This window comes from Saccopteryx leptura, chromosome 6, assembly GCF_036850995.1.
Source record: "Saccopteryx leptura isolate mSacLep1 chromosome 6, mSacLep1_pri_phased_curated, whole genome shotgun sequence".
Lineage (NCBI taxonomy): Eukaryota > Metazoa > Chordata > Mammalia > Chiroptera > Emballonuridae > Saccopteryx > Saccopteryx leptura.
In genome coordinates, this window is record NC_089508.1 from 71,012,394 (window position 1) to 71,027,500 (window position 15,107).

The 15,107-nt window shown below is 38.5% G+C and overlaps 1 protein-coding gene across 1 annotated transcript in view; it reads left to right on the forward strand.

Moving 5' to 3' along the window:
- Nucleotides 1-15,107, forward strand: part of CEP152 (centrosomal protein 152) — a 112,275-nt gene that overhangs the window by 26,138 nt on the left and 71,030 nt on the right. Inside the window, exons 6-9 of the mRNA XM_066344297.1 lie at nucleotides 5,568-5,724; nucleotides 8,591-8,731; nucleotides 9,994-10,133; nucleotides 13,348-13,548. Coding sequence (XP_066200394.1) covers nucleotides 5,568-5,724; nucleotides 8,591-8,731; nucleotides 9,994-10,133; nucleotides 13,348-13,548 — 639 coding nt within the window. The remainder of the gene's footprint in view (nucleotides 1-5,567; nucleotides 5,725-8,590; nucleotides 8,732-9,993; nucleotides 10,134-13,347; nucleotides 13,549-15,107) is intronic.

Below are 15,107 nucleotides of genomic sequence, written 5' to 3' on the forward strand. Positions count from 1 at the left end.
ACAATTCTTAATATATATGCACCAAACCAAGGAGCACCAAAATATATAAGACAGCTACTTATTGATCTTAAAACAAAAACTGACAAAAACACAATCATACTTGGAGACCTCAGTACACCGCTGACGGCTCTAGATCGGTCATCCAAACAGAGAATCAACAAAGACATAGTGGCCTTAAACAAAACACTAGAGCACCTGGATATGATAGACATCTACAGGACATTTCATCCCAAAGTGACTGAGTATACATTTTTCTCCAGTGTACATGGATCATTCTCAAGAATTGACCATATGTTGGGCCACAAAAACAACATCAGCAAATTCAGAAAAATTGAAGTTGTACCAAGCATATTTTCTGATCATAAAGCCTTGAAACTAGAATTCAACTGCAAAAAAGAGGAAAAAATTCCCACAAAAATGTGGAAACTAAACAACATACTTTTAAAAAATGATTGGGTAAAAGAAGAAATAAGTGCAGAGATCAAAAGATATATACAGACAAATGAAAATGACAATACGACATATCAGAATCTATGGGATGCAGCAAAAGCAGTGATAAGAGGGAAGTTCATATCACTTCAGGCATATATGAACAAACAAGAGAGAGCCCAAGTGAACCACTTAACTTCCCACCTTAAGGAACTAGAAAAAGAAGAACAAAGACAACCCAAAACCAGCCGAAGAAAGGAGATAATAAAAATCAGAGCAGAAATAAATGAATTAGAGAACAGAAAAACTATAGAAAAAATTAATAGAACAAGGAGCTGGTTCTTTGAAAAGATCAACAAAATTGACAAACCCTTGGCAAGACTTACCAAGGAAAAAAGAGAAAGAACTCATATAAACAAAATCCAAAATGAAAGAGGAGAAATCACCACGGACACCGTAGATATACAAAGAATTATTGTAGAATACTATGAAAAACTTTATGCCACTAAATTCAACAACCTAGAAGAAATGGATAAATTCCTAGAACAATACAACCTTCCTAGACTGAGTCAAGAAGAAGCAGAAAGCCTAAACAGACCTATCAGTAGAGAAGAAATAGAAAAAACCATTAAAAACCTTCCCCAAAATAAAAGTCCAGGCCCTGACGGCTATACCAGCGAATTTTATCAAACATTCAAAGAAGACTTGGTTCCTATTCTACTCAAAGTCTTCCAAAAAATTGAAGAAGAAGCAATACTTCCAAACACATTTTATGAGGCCAACATAACCCTCATACCAAAACCAGGCAAGGATGGCACAAAACAAGAAAACTACAGACCAATATCTCTAATGAATACAGATGCTAAAATACTAAACAAAATACTAGCAAATCGAATACAACAACATATTAAAAAAATAATACATCATGATCAAGTGGGATTCATCCCAGAATCTCAAGGATGGTTCAACATACGTAAAACGGTTAACGTAATACACCATATCAACAAAACAAAGAACAAAAATCACATGATCTTATCAATAGACGCAGAAAAGGCTTTCGATAAAATACAACACAATTTTATGTTTAAACAGTAAGCCAATACAGTAAGGTTGCAGGATACAAAATTAACATACAGAAGTCAATAGCCTTTCTATATGCCAACAATGAAACATGCGAGAATGAACTCAAAAGAATAATCCCCTTCACGATTGCAACAAAAAAAATAAAATACTTAGGAATAAACATAACAAAGAATGTAAAGGACTTATATAATGACAACTATAAACCATTGTTAAGGGAAATCGAAAAAGATATAATGAGATGGAAGAATATACCTTGTTCTTGGCTAGGAAGAATAAATATAATCAAGATGGCTATATTACCCAAAGCAATATACAAATTTAATGCAATTCCTATCAAACTTCCAATGACGTTTTTTAAAGAAATAGAGCAAAAAATCATCAGATTTATATGGAACTATAAAAAACCCCGAATAGCCAAAGCAATCCTAAAGAAAAAGAATGAAGCTGGGAGCATTACAATACCTGACTTCAAACTATATTATAGGGCCACGACAATCAAAACAGCATGGTATTGGCAGAAAAATAGACACTCAGACCAATGGAACAGAATAGAAAGTTCAGAAATAAAACCACATATATATAGTCAAATAATTTTTGATAAAGGGGTCAACAACACACAATGTAGAAAAGAAAGCCTCTTCAATAAATGGTGCTGGGAAAACTGGAAAGCCACATGCAAAAGAATGAAAGTCGACTTCAGTCTCTCCCCCTGTACAAAAATTAACTCAAAATGGATCAAAGATCTAAACATAAGACCTGAAACAATTAAGTACATAGAAGAAGACATAGGTACTCAACTCATGGACCTGGGTTTTAAAGAGCATTTTATGAATTTGACTCCACAGGCAAGAGAAGTGAAGGCAAAAATTAATGAATGGGACTACATCAGACTAAGAAGTTTTTGCTCAGCAAGAGAAACTGATAACAAAATAAACAGAAAGCCAACTAAATGGGAAATGATATTTTCAAACAACAGCTCAGATAAGGGCCTAATATTCAAAATATACAAAGAACTCATAAAACTCAACAACAAACAAACAATCCAATAAAAAAATGGGAAGAGGATAGGAATAGACACTTCTCCCAGGAAGAAATACAAATGGCCAACAGATATATGAAAAGATGCTCATCTTCTTTAGCTATTAGAGAAATGCAAATCAAAACGGCAATGAGATAGCACCTCACACCTGTTCGATTAGCTGTCATTAGCAAGACAGGTAATAGCAAATGTTGGAGAGGCTGTGGAGAAAAAGGAACCCTCATACACTGTTGGTGGGAATGTAAAGTAGTACAACCATTATGGAAGAAAGTATGGTGGTTCCTCAAAAAACTGAAAATGGAACTACCTTATGACCCAGCAATCCCTCTACTGGGTATATACCCCAAAAACTCAGAAACATTGATACGTAAAGACACATGCAGCCCCATGTTTATTGCAGCATTGTTCACAGTGGCCAGGACATGGAAACAACCAAAAAGCCCATCAATAGATGACTGGATAAAGAAGATGTGGCACATATACACTATGGAATACTACTCAGCCATAAGAAATGATGACATCGGAACATTTACAGCAAAATGGTGGGATCTTGATAACATGATACAAAGCGAAATAAGTAAATCAGAAAAAAACAGGAACTGTATTATTCCATATGTAGGTGGGACATAATAGTGAAACTAAGAGACATTGATAAGAGTGTGGTGGTTACAGGGGGGGAGGGGGGAATGGGAGAGGGAAAGGGGGTGGGGAGGGGCACAAAGAAAACAAGATAGAAGGTGACAGAGGACAATCTGACTTTGGGTGGTGGGTATGCAACATAATTGAACGACAAGATAACCTGGACTTGTTATCTTTGAATATATGTATCCTGATTTATTGATGTCACCCATTAAAAAAATAAAATTATTATAAAAAAAAATAAAATAAAATAACAAATAGATTTAATCCATTCCAGCCCTGTGAAGCACCCTCAAACCATCCTAAATTATGGAAAAAAAAACATTTTTAATTAAGAAACACACATGTATACTTTACCAATGTATAACAAAATATATGAAATAAAAGAAAAAAGTGTTATTTAGTACTGTATTCTTACCTTGGAGACAGACGAGTGCAGCTAATGGAGGTGAATGGTGGAGGAGAAGGGAGGGAGGAAGGGATGCAGGCACTGTAGACACGTCAACTAAAACTGCACTTTCTTAACACTAAATGTAAACTAAAACTACATTTTCTTTACTTTAAACAAAACTAAAACTGCACTTTCTTTATATAAAATGAAACCACAAAAACTTAATTGTAAAAAAAATGCACTTTCTTAACTTTAAACCTAGCCTAAGCTTAACATTACATATTTTTCATTTAATCATCACCTGTTTTTGCCATTTTGGCTGCACTTTCGGCACTTTCACTTGCAGGACTTTTGAATAAAAATCTATCCAAAGAGGTTTGCTTTTGCGTGCCTTTTAAAATGTTACGGAAATGTGACAAACAAGTGTCATTAAAAAGTGCTGAAGCAGCAGCTTCCTGAATCATGACTCATATCTTGAAATTTCGCTCGGATCTCAAACAAAAATACAGACCAAGTCTCAGCTCGTATCTTTAAAAAAATGTTGGTCTGCTTGTATCTCAAGGTACCACTGTATTTAGTTTCAGTATAAAGATTTTTTTTTTTTTTTTGTATTTTTCCGAAGCTGGAAATGGGGAGAGACAGTCAGATAGACTCCCGCATGCGCCCGACTGGGATCCACCCAGCACGCCCACCAGGGGGCGACGCTCTGCCCACCAGGGGGCGATGCTCTGCCCCCCAGGGCATCGCTCTGCCGCGACCAGAGCCACTCTAGCGCCTGGGGCAGAGGCCAAGGAGCCATCCCCAGTGCCCGGCCATCGTTGCTCCAATGGAGCCTCGCTGCAGGAGGGGAAGAGAGAGACAGAGAGGAAGGAGAGGGGGAGGGGTGGAGAAGCAGATGGGCGCCTCTCCTGTGTGCCCTGGCTGGGAATTGAACCCGGGACCCCTCGCACGCCAGGCCGATGCTCTACCACTGAGCAAACTGGCCAGGGCCTTCAGTATAAAGATTTTTGAGAGTGCATTTATTCAGGCTCATGCTGAATCAGTCATGCTGTTTCCGGTTTACAATCTAATGAAATCATGATCTTAAGTCAGACTTTTAAAATAGAGGCATTATGGAGACAGTTCATTAAACATTAAAAATCTGAGTCAAAGAATAACCATATTCATTTACTGCATTTTCTGGTTTCTCTCACTTCACTGTGCTCCAGTGAGAAGCTGTATTCAGGTCACCGGGTATGGTTTTAAAGCAGTAAATCTATGTGGATGACATCATTTAATTACCATGGTTTTCTGGTTCACCACCCTTGTAACAAATGTTAGATCAAACACTTCAAAGCTGATATCTGTTTTGTGATGATATAAGCCATAGACAGGATGAATGTTAAGAAAAATGCACTTTTTTTTTCTTTTTTTTTTTAACCCTGGCCAAGTTTAATGAAGTAAGACCTTAGGGTACAGTGAGCTATTTCTTAAACTTTCATAATGGCAATGGATGGCTCCTTTTTTTCCAGTAGCTATTTTGTGTCACCCGATGACAGGATGATTTCTTTTTTTTCTTTTAAGGTAACCATTTTCTTTTCTATCTCTGTAGAATAGTATTCATTCCACAAAAATTATTGAATATTTATTACATAGGAAGAATTATGTCACATGTTCTTGTCATTGAATATGTGTATTTTTATGTTACCAAAATGTTGGCATCATTTCAGTCATTCTTACGTTATTTCTATACAGTCTTACTGGAATTCTTGACTGTTATTGGCCTGTTATATGGTCAAAAAGTACAATTAAGATGTGTGAAATTTTATTTTGCAAACTTTCAGTAACTTAAATAACAATGAGTTATTTTAAAGCAAAGATATATGTATAAAATTTGTAATTGTACCACAATTAAGTTCTGTGACTTAAGTAAGGTGTCTGATTTAGATAATTTTTGAGGAAAAGGCCAAATCCTAATTGTCTATTTCATTTATCATCTTATAATAGCAATTTGGTGCGTCACAAGGACAAGTGTTGGAACCATATACAGTGACCTATAAACCTTTTCAGTCTCCTACTCAGAACAATGACTCACCAACCCAAGAGACTGCAGGAAGTGACACATTTGAAGGCCTGCAACAACAGTTTTTAGGAGCTAATGAAAGTATGTTATCAAGTTTATATTTATTTCTTAATACACTTTAAGCATTCTGAAGAATTATTACTTTTTAAAGTATGGTCATTGAATTGTGTTTGATTTTTTAAAGCCCTTATTATAAGTTAGAGCTAGATCCTGTAGTATTTATGAATAAACCTATATGAAGTCTAGGATTTACTTCAAATGACACAGTGTTGGGGGGTAATGTTGGGTGAGGGTACAGACAAAGCAAGATGGCTGCTAGTTTATAATTGTTGAATCTGCATGATGAGTTCCTGGGAGTCCTTGGGCTCTTTTCTCTACCTTCTCATATATTTGAACTTTTCCTTAAAAAAAAAACTAAAATTTTCTCAACTGTACATATGAGTCATTGTAGTTGGTTAAGACTTTTCATGAGCTTTTTATTTTTCTAAGTAAAGTCTGATTTGGAAAATGAAATACAATTTTCCGTTTAATCCTAGATTTTTCATTATATAGGAATGTAATTTAGTAACCTAGCTATTATCATCTTAATTTTTTTCTTTTGCACTCTGATATAAATTACATTATGTTCAGAATTTAAACTGACTTCCTATCTCAGGGTTAGGCATGTGACACTTACCAAGGAAGTTGCTCGGATTATATTGTATAGAGAGGAGAAGGAGGAAAGTGCTACCACAGCATTTCGAGGAGCTAAAACACCCAAGGCCAAAAATCAAAACTTGTACTCTGACTAACTGAACTAGGGTTTACATACATTCAACTTTCACTGTTTGACCTTCTGGCATGTGAAATACCTTCTAATTCTGTGCATGGTGAAGAACCAGTGTGATTCTAGAGTGTGACAGTAAGGTGTTTGTTTGTTTGTTTTACATTTAAGAAGCAGGGGAAAGGTCACACTGGATATTCTAGGTTTCCTGGGCTACGCCCAAGAGAAACCCGGTCTGCACGCTCTAACTGCGTGCACTGCTTTCGTGGTACACTTGGGCTGCTGGACTTACATACCTCGAAGGAGTCAAAGCAGATACCTTTGTATAAGTTACTGTGGAATGGAGTGCCAAGGAAACGCAGTGTGTGTGGGGCAGAACTGGTGGAGGCGTGTGAATTCGCATCACAGCAGTGGCTCTAGGGCGTGGTGTTTCCTCTCCCTTACATGTTCAGCTAGTCATTCTGCATATATCACCTTTTTATCACTTTCTTAATCTGCATTTGATCAAGTTGATATATTTTTTGTTTAAGACGGTTACACATTTGCCTAAATTTGACATCTGGAAGTTAATTCAATAACTTAATGCTAGTGCCAGATTTAGTGATTACAGCTTCTTAGCAGCAGTAGTTTAAAAAAAATGACTGAAGAGAGATGTGGCTTGCACATTATTTTTTGTTCAGGGGCTAGCCCTGTTCTAAGGCCAGACAAGAGTTTGACCTGTAATAGTTTTCAGTCTTCAGGTTTTTATTTTTTTAAATTTTAACCATATCTGTTTTTAAAAAGAGGCCTACTTTATTTGCTAGCAAGTGGGAGCATTGTTCTAGTAGAAAATGAATATTTGTCATTGTGTTATAGGAGAAGCATTATCCTTCTATAAATCATTCCCTCCCCCCAATTGTTTTTAAGTGGTCCCTAAAGTGACTTGAATCATTTATGAAAGATCTTTTATAAATCTTTTATAAAGATCAAAATCCTTTATTAATCTATTTACTCACTAATTTATTCAGCATTTATCTGTAGCATAAATATGAGTACAGTATAATCCCCGCTCCTGCTTATTAGTAAAATATTTTGAGGAGGATGTATAGAAATTTTCTTTAAAGATGGTTTTAGAGAAGCTTATTTTTCAATTTTATGAGAACATATAACTCCGTCCCATTGTAATTGGTGTCAGCGTAAGGAATGTCCAAACCTGTAGGAGTTTTTATGAGTTTATTTGAGCCAAACTGACACCAACATGCCAGGGAACATAGGTTGTCACAGGCTCTGGAGAATGCCAGCTGCACAGCTTACTTGACACATTAGGAGCAAAGGGGAAGACATCAGGAAGGTGCATTATGGTAGATTAAGGAAAATCTCTAAAATTGGAAAAGAGGCAAAGTGGAGAAGCACACACTTCTTTTACATTGGTGGGTCCAGGCTAGTTAATAATGAACATTTACAGCACATAGCGGTGGTATGCAGGTGACAGGGTAACAGTGGGGGTTCTGTCGTCTTGTCCTCTGGTCCCTGCAGTTGTGCCTTCAAGGGCTAGGAAAAGAAAATCACTGTGATGTTTAAAAAGATACGTTATCCTAGATGCATAAGAACCATGGACAGGGTTCACTTAAGGTAGATTGACCTTTGCTAATGATGCTATCTATATGCCTGGGATGTGACTACCCACTATGACCCGCCCTGTTAGGAATTTGGGATTAGACCATCCTGTGGTTACAGTTGGTCAGAAAGCTTGTCAGGCATGCCCTGTGTTCCCCTGAGCTTGTCAGGTTTACTGCATAGCCCCCTTTTCATTCACATTTATTTATTTTTAACTAGCTAAAATGGTAGTGATTAAGAGTTATACTTCAAACCAATGACTTTTCAAACTTTTCTGGCAGTGACCACAGTAAGGAGAACATGTTGTACATTGTGATACAGTCTATAATATTTATATCAATAAGTATATATAACTAAAACAGAAGTCTGACAAAATACTCATTTTTGCTACATGATGCATTGTCATATGTTCTATTATATTCTGTCTACCTTGTTTGTTTTAAAAAACTATGAGTCACAGTCCACTGAATTGTTTTCATGGATACTCTAATGAGTTATGTCCGTGTATCGAAAACACTGCCCTAAATGACCACAAATTTATATTTTGATATGCTTTTTTCTAATAAATTGTCTTTAATTTCAAATCAGATTCTGCGGAAAATATGCATATTATTCAACTTCAGATTCTTAACAAAGCAAAAGAGAGACAACTAGACAATTTAGTTGAAAAATTAAATGAAAGTGAGCGTCAAATCAGATATCTGAACCACCAGCTTCTGATAATAAAAGGTAAGATACCAGCTGTCATTTCTGAGCTATGCTAGAGCTAGAAATCTTGTTCCCAGGAACTTCATTTTAATTATGAAGCTTGGAGCCCTGGCCGGATGGCTCAGTTGGCTAGAGCATCATCCTGGAGTACAGAGGTTGCCGGTTCGATCCCTGGTCAGGGCACATACAGGAACAGATCAAAGTTCCTGTCTTTGTCTCTTTCCCTCCCTACCTCTCCCTCTAAAATCAATAAAGTAAACATTCAAAACAAAATAATTATGAAGCTTAGATAGTTGCTGTACTTGGTCACTGGGATCATAGTCAGTCTGTCAGAAGGAAACAAAAGCCAGGACTTTTGACACCTTTCTTTGGGTTACTTCTTTCCAGAACATACTATTTTGAGGTCCTCATTTTCTCCCTTTTCTTTCTCTTCTTTTTTCTGTTAGGCTGTTAGAAAAAATGAACATGATTTAACTATGCTGATGGTATCCTGTCCTGAAAGTTGTTGATTAATTATCTTGAAGTATTACAATTCCCAGAGAGATGTATCTTTTGTTTGCATGACATTTTCTGAGCCTACTGATTAGCATAATGTTTTAATCCAAGTAAGAGTTAGGATCCTGAACTTCAATGTGTGCCAGGGTGCAAATGGAGCCCTACTCCGGGGAACACACAGCAAATAGAGATTCCAGTTAGAATTGCTCACTCTGCGTGCTTTCTGCATCTTGGTCACTGTTGAACTTTCATTTGTAGGCTAATTTTGTGACTGAACCCCTGCACATTTCAAACTTAATTGATAGTGATTAAAGCTCTTTTTCTGTCATGCTCATAAATTTTATTTTGAGAGAAGAACTTGTGGGCAATCGCATAAAGAATGTGGGAAGAATTTAAAATGAGGCGAATTTAAGAGATCATTGCAAGTGTGTATAAAAAGTAATTAGTCTCAGATTCTTGTTTTGATTAGTAGGGGTTTGTCACATCTGTGTAGCTTCTCAGATAAACAGATAAATTATTGGTAGGAAATCTTTTGGTCCCCAAGGGGATACAATAAGATTTTTTTAAGGAAGTGGCCCTGGTTCTCTACATTTTCTTGGTGTTACTCAGGCATTCTGCTGGGAACTTTATCAGTTTTCTCCTAATCAACTAATGTTCATTACTGAATTAAATTGAATGTAACAACATGTATAGATAGGTGACATAGATCTGATATTTGATAGAGGTTGTGACTATTGGGGTCCCTTTACAGTAACATGTTATTTATATAAACATTTATAATGTCCTAGATGAAAAGGATGGTTTGACCCTTAGCCTTCAAGAGTCGCAGAAACTCTTTCAGGACGGAAAAGAGAGAGAGATGCAGCTCGAAGCCCAGATACAAGCCCTGGAGACCCAGATGCAAGCATTCAAAGCCAACGAAGAGCAGGTGAGTATTTCATCCTAATTATTTCCAGTGAAAAATGATTTTCTTTTTACCACAAGTGAGGAGTTTAGTTACTTAACTTTTGGTCTGGTAGGACTACATTGAGAAGAACTTTGAAGGTTACACTGTCTTCCATTATAAACCTGTTGTTCTTTTCCTTACTTTGGAGGAATGGCGCTCTGGTGACCGGTCACCTGTGTCCTGGCAATCTGGAGGAGACCTTCATCTGCTACTTTCTGATCAGTCTCCTCATTTCTGTTCATTGGTCCTGACTTGGGATTTTATCATCTATTGCAAAAGCCTCTTAACTAGTCTATTTTTTTTATCCCTTCTCCAAATTCTTTCTTATGGCCATCTGGGTAATCTTTCTAATTATGTCTTTATGATTATTTCTTTCCCTTGCTTAAAACTTTTCAATGACCCCACTTTGGTATCAAGATGATTATCTGATCCTTGCCTGTGTCTCCTCTTCCTCTCCTCACACTCAAGTCTGTTTGTTGTTCTTATGCACTCGTGTGTGCCCAGAACTTGCCACCCACACTGCTATTTGATTCACAAGCCCCTGCTCATGGTTTTCTTTTCCCAAGTCTCCCCTGTTTCCCTCCCCAAACCAACACCAAGAAATTCACAGATACCAGTGAGGTGTTCCAAGAATTCATCAATTTTGTTATAGTGTCAGCCGCCAGTTGTGATCCGAGGATGTTGCCTATGTTTCTGACTGACTGACTGTAAATCAGAGGCTCCCTCAACCTTCCTCCTTGGTTGTTAATTTGCTAGATTGGCTCATATCACTCAGAGAAACATTTCACTTACCAGATCAGCAGTTTATTATTAAAGGATATAACTCAGGAACAGCCAGATGGAGAGACGCATGGAGTAAGGCAGGGGTCCCCAAACTACGGCTCGCGGGCCACATGCGGCCCCCTTAGGCCATTTATCCGGCCCCCACCGCACTTCTGGAAGGGTACCTCTTTCATTGGTGGTCAGTGAGAGGAGCATAGTTCCCACTGAAATATTGGTCAGTTTGTTGATTTAAATTTACTTGTTCTTTATTTTAAATATTGTATTTGTTGCCGTTTTGTTTTTTTACTTTAAAATAAGATATGTGCAGTGTGCATAGGAATTTGTTCATAGTTTTTTTTAATAGTCCGGCCCTCCAATGGTCTGAGGGACAGTGAACTGGCCCCCTGTGTAAAAAGTTTGGGACCCTTGGAGTAAGGAATGGGGAAAGGGCGTGGCGCTTCCAGCCCTCTTGAGTGTGCTGCTCTCCCTGCATCTCCACAGTCACTGACCCAACATCTCTCCAAAGCTGGTCCTTGCGGGTTATTATGGAAACTTTATTGCACAGCATGGCCGATTAAATCTTTGGCCACTTGTGATTAATTCACCCTCTAGCCTAGTGGTCCCCAACCCCCGGGCCACGACTGGTACTGGTCCGTGAGCCATTTGGTACCAGTCCACAGAGAAAGAATAAATAACTTACATTATTCCGTTTTATTTATATTTAAGTCTGAACGATGTTTTATTTTTAAAAAGTGACCAGATTCCCTCTGTTACATCCGTCTAAGACTCACTCTTGACACTTGTCTCGGTGATGTGATACATTTATCCGTCCCACCCTAAAGGCCGGTCCGTGAAAATACTTTCTGACATTAAACCGGTCTGTGGCCCAAAAAAGGCTGGGGACCACTGGTCTAGCCTTCTTCCCACCCCAGAGGTCAGGGTTGAAAGTTCCATTCCTCTCATCATATGGTTGGCTACAGGGTTAACTAGCCCCCATCCTTAGGTGAAAAGTCAACCACATTCACATAACATTTTAATCACTCTGAACACTTAGGAAATTCCAAGGGTTTTGGGAGCTGTGAGTTAGAGATTATAGATAAAGACCAAATATATTGGTTATTTGAATGACCAAATATATATTTCTTAGCAGTTAGATGATTAGCATTTAAAATATTTTCGAAAACTGATAGTTATTAGATTAAAAAATTGAATAAAGCCCTGGTCAGGTATTTTAGGGGATCAAGTGTTCCTGGTCCAGGGACATAGGAGAAGCAACCAATGAATGCACAACTAAATGGGGAGCAATTAAGTAGAATAATACGTTGATGCTTCTCTCTCTCTCTCCTTACCCATTCCCTCTCTTTATCTCCCCCCTCTCCCTTCCCCCCCTCAAATCAATGGAAAATTTGAAAGAAAAAGGTTGAATAGTTTTTATATAATAAAAGCTGATAACTTTGTAATCTTCTGAGTTAGAAATTTTATTTATCAAAAATAAAATAGCACAAATACAAGAACGAAATAAAAGAAACTAGCAGAATCACCAAGTGTTTTGGTTTCCTATTGCTGCTATAACAGATTACCGAAAATTTAGTCGGTTAAAACAACACAAATATTATTATCTTATAGTTCCAAAGGTCAGAAGTGTGACATGGATCTCACTGGACTAAAATTAAGGCATCACTAGGACTGGGTTGCATTTTGGAGGCTCTGTGAGGAAGTCCATTTTCTTGCCTTTTCCAGCTTGCCATGATCCATGCAAAAGGTTCATGGCCCATTTCCATCCTGAGAGCCAGAAGTCACTGTTTTGGACTTTTCTGCCTCAGTTTCCCTCATTTAAGAACCATTGTGGATACATTGGATCCACCTAGGTAATCCAGGATAATCTCCTTATTTTAAGGTTATCTGTTTAGCAACTTCAATTCGGTCCACAGCCACAACTCCCCTTGCCATGTAGTATAAGATATTCACAAGTTACAGCGATTGGGACACGGACATCTTTTGGGATCCAATTTAGCTTACTACATCATTATTTTGCAGCTGTATAATTATAGCTGTCAAAACTTTGTTTTTAGTAGATATCATTGACAGGTTGCATCAAGTCTGTCATTGCTCTGCGACCTAACGTTTGGCTCGCTCCCCACACTTCACTCACAGAGCAGTGCAAACAGCACCGGGACCAGTACAGTAGCCGCAGGTGCCCAGTCTGTGACCCGCATTGTCATTTCGGGGAACAACAGAAGTTTTGCTCACTGAATGCTTGCAGCAACCTTGGGGCTGCTCGGTCCCATGTAGGGAAGTCTTCAGGAAATAGAGCCACCAGGGAGACCCTTTCTTCTCTGTCATTAAAGCATAGTTGATTTTTAGAGTTCAAGTTCAGAAAGAGAGCTTAGAGTCAAAATATCGTCAACGTGGCTATTCGTTGTGTCTTTGCTAGATGATTAAGAAGTCCAGAACAACGGAGATGGCTCTGGAGAGCCTGAAGCAGCAGCTGCTGGACCTTCACCGGGCGGGGTCCCTGCAGCGCGCGCGGGAGCAGCATGAGAGCATCGTCTCGGGCCTCACCAGGAAGTATGAAGAGCAAGTGTTGTCCTTGCAAAAGAAATTGGATGCCACGCTGGCTGCTCTAAAGGAACAGGTTGGGATGATTTCAAATGACTATTTTTTTTTGCATTTTTCTGAAGCTGGAAACAGGGAGAGACAGTCAGACTCCCGCATGCGCCCGACCGGGATCCACCCGGCACGCCCACCAGGGGCGATGCTCTGCCCATCCTGGGCGTTGCCATGTTGCAACCATCCCCAGCGCCCGGGCCATCTTTGCTCCAATGGAGCCTTGGCTCTGGGAGGGGAAGAGAGAGACAGAGAGGAAGGCGCGGCGGAGGGGTGGAGAAGCAGATGGGCGCTTCTCCTGTGTGCCCTGGCCGGGAATCGAACCCGGGTCCTCCGCATGCTAGGCCGACGCTCTACCGCTGAGCCAACCAGCCAGGGCCTCAAATGACTAACTATTATCAGTGAGGAAAGCCGGTTATTTTTTTGTAACTGACATTTTGTGGGTATCCATACAGAAATTTTGATTGATTGCAGTAGGTTTTCGATTATAAGTAAAACTGTAAAGGCAAAGCTTTCTATTTATGATTAGGCCCTGAATCAGGCATAATTTTGGAAATCCTTTCTTTTCTCACACTACTAGTTGGTAATTGCCGAGTATTTTTACATATTGTTCATATTGTCCTAGAAAAAAATCCAGATGAAAGAACGGCATTCTGGGAGAGGATGTGAACCTGAGACGCTGTCCTGCAGCTTTGCCACTAGAAAGCCTTTTTGGATTTCCCAGCATTTGATTAAGAAACCCCTTCAGACGTAGTTCCTGAGAGAAGAGTTCATTCTGAGAACATTGTCATTAAATAGGGAAAGTAGTCTAATCTCAAGTCATTGAGGTTTAGAACTTGAACATATTTTACAGTTTTTATTATTTTTGCTTCAAAGGGAATAAAATGTAAGCTGATGGTGAGTCAGGTGGTGGGTTTGCATGTGCTCCAAAGCTCCAGGTAATCATTTTAATGAATAAAATTTCAGAGTGGATTTTTCTTAATGTAATTTCAGAATTAATTTAACCCAAAGGAAGGGAAGAAGAAAAATGAGATGTGAGGGTATGGAAAATTCCACTACACTTAAAATTCATCCTGATTTGGGTTCTTTTTTCCTATTTACACAGCTGACTCTAAACTTTTCCATTATTTAGGTGAAGCCATATAAGATGCTTTGTTGGCAAAAATAACTATACCATTTTATTTTGTTTTTATGTGTATTTATAGGAGTTTTTAATTTGATTAGTATGGAGTATATATAGGGGTGGGAAAAGAAAATCAAATTATTGAAAACTTACTTTATATAATATTTAAACAAATGGAGTTTGAGGCATAGCTTTATTAACTTTGGCTCTGTTTGGGTAGTATCGTTACAGTTAATTAGATTGGAGAATGGTTCTCCTTGGATGACGAGAGGAGTGGAGTCAAGGTGGCTTCTCCAGCTCAGGTTCCTTGAGGATCTCTCCATTCTCTGCTGACTTAGACACAACTACAGGGAGGGCTGGGAGGGACCCTAGTGTGTTCAACTCCTGTGCCCAGTTCATTCTCTCTATTCCCACCACCCCCGTACAGCCCCCTTTAGTAGAAGAACCCTAGACTGGAACACAGA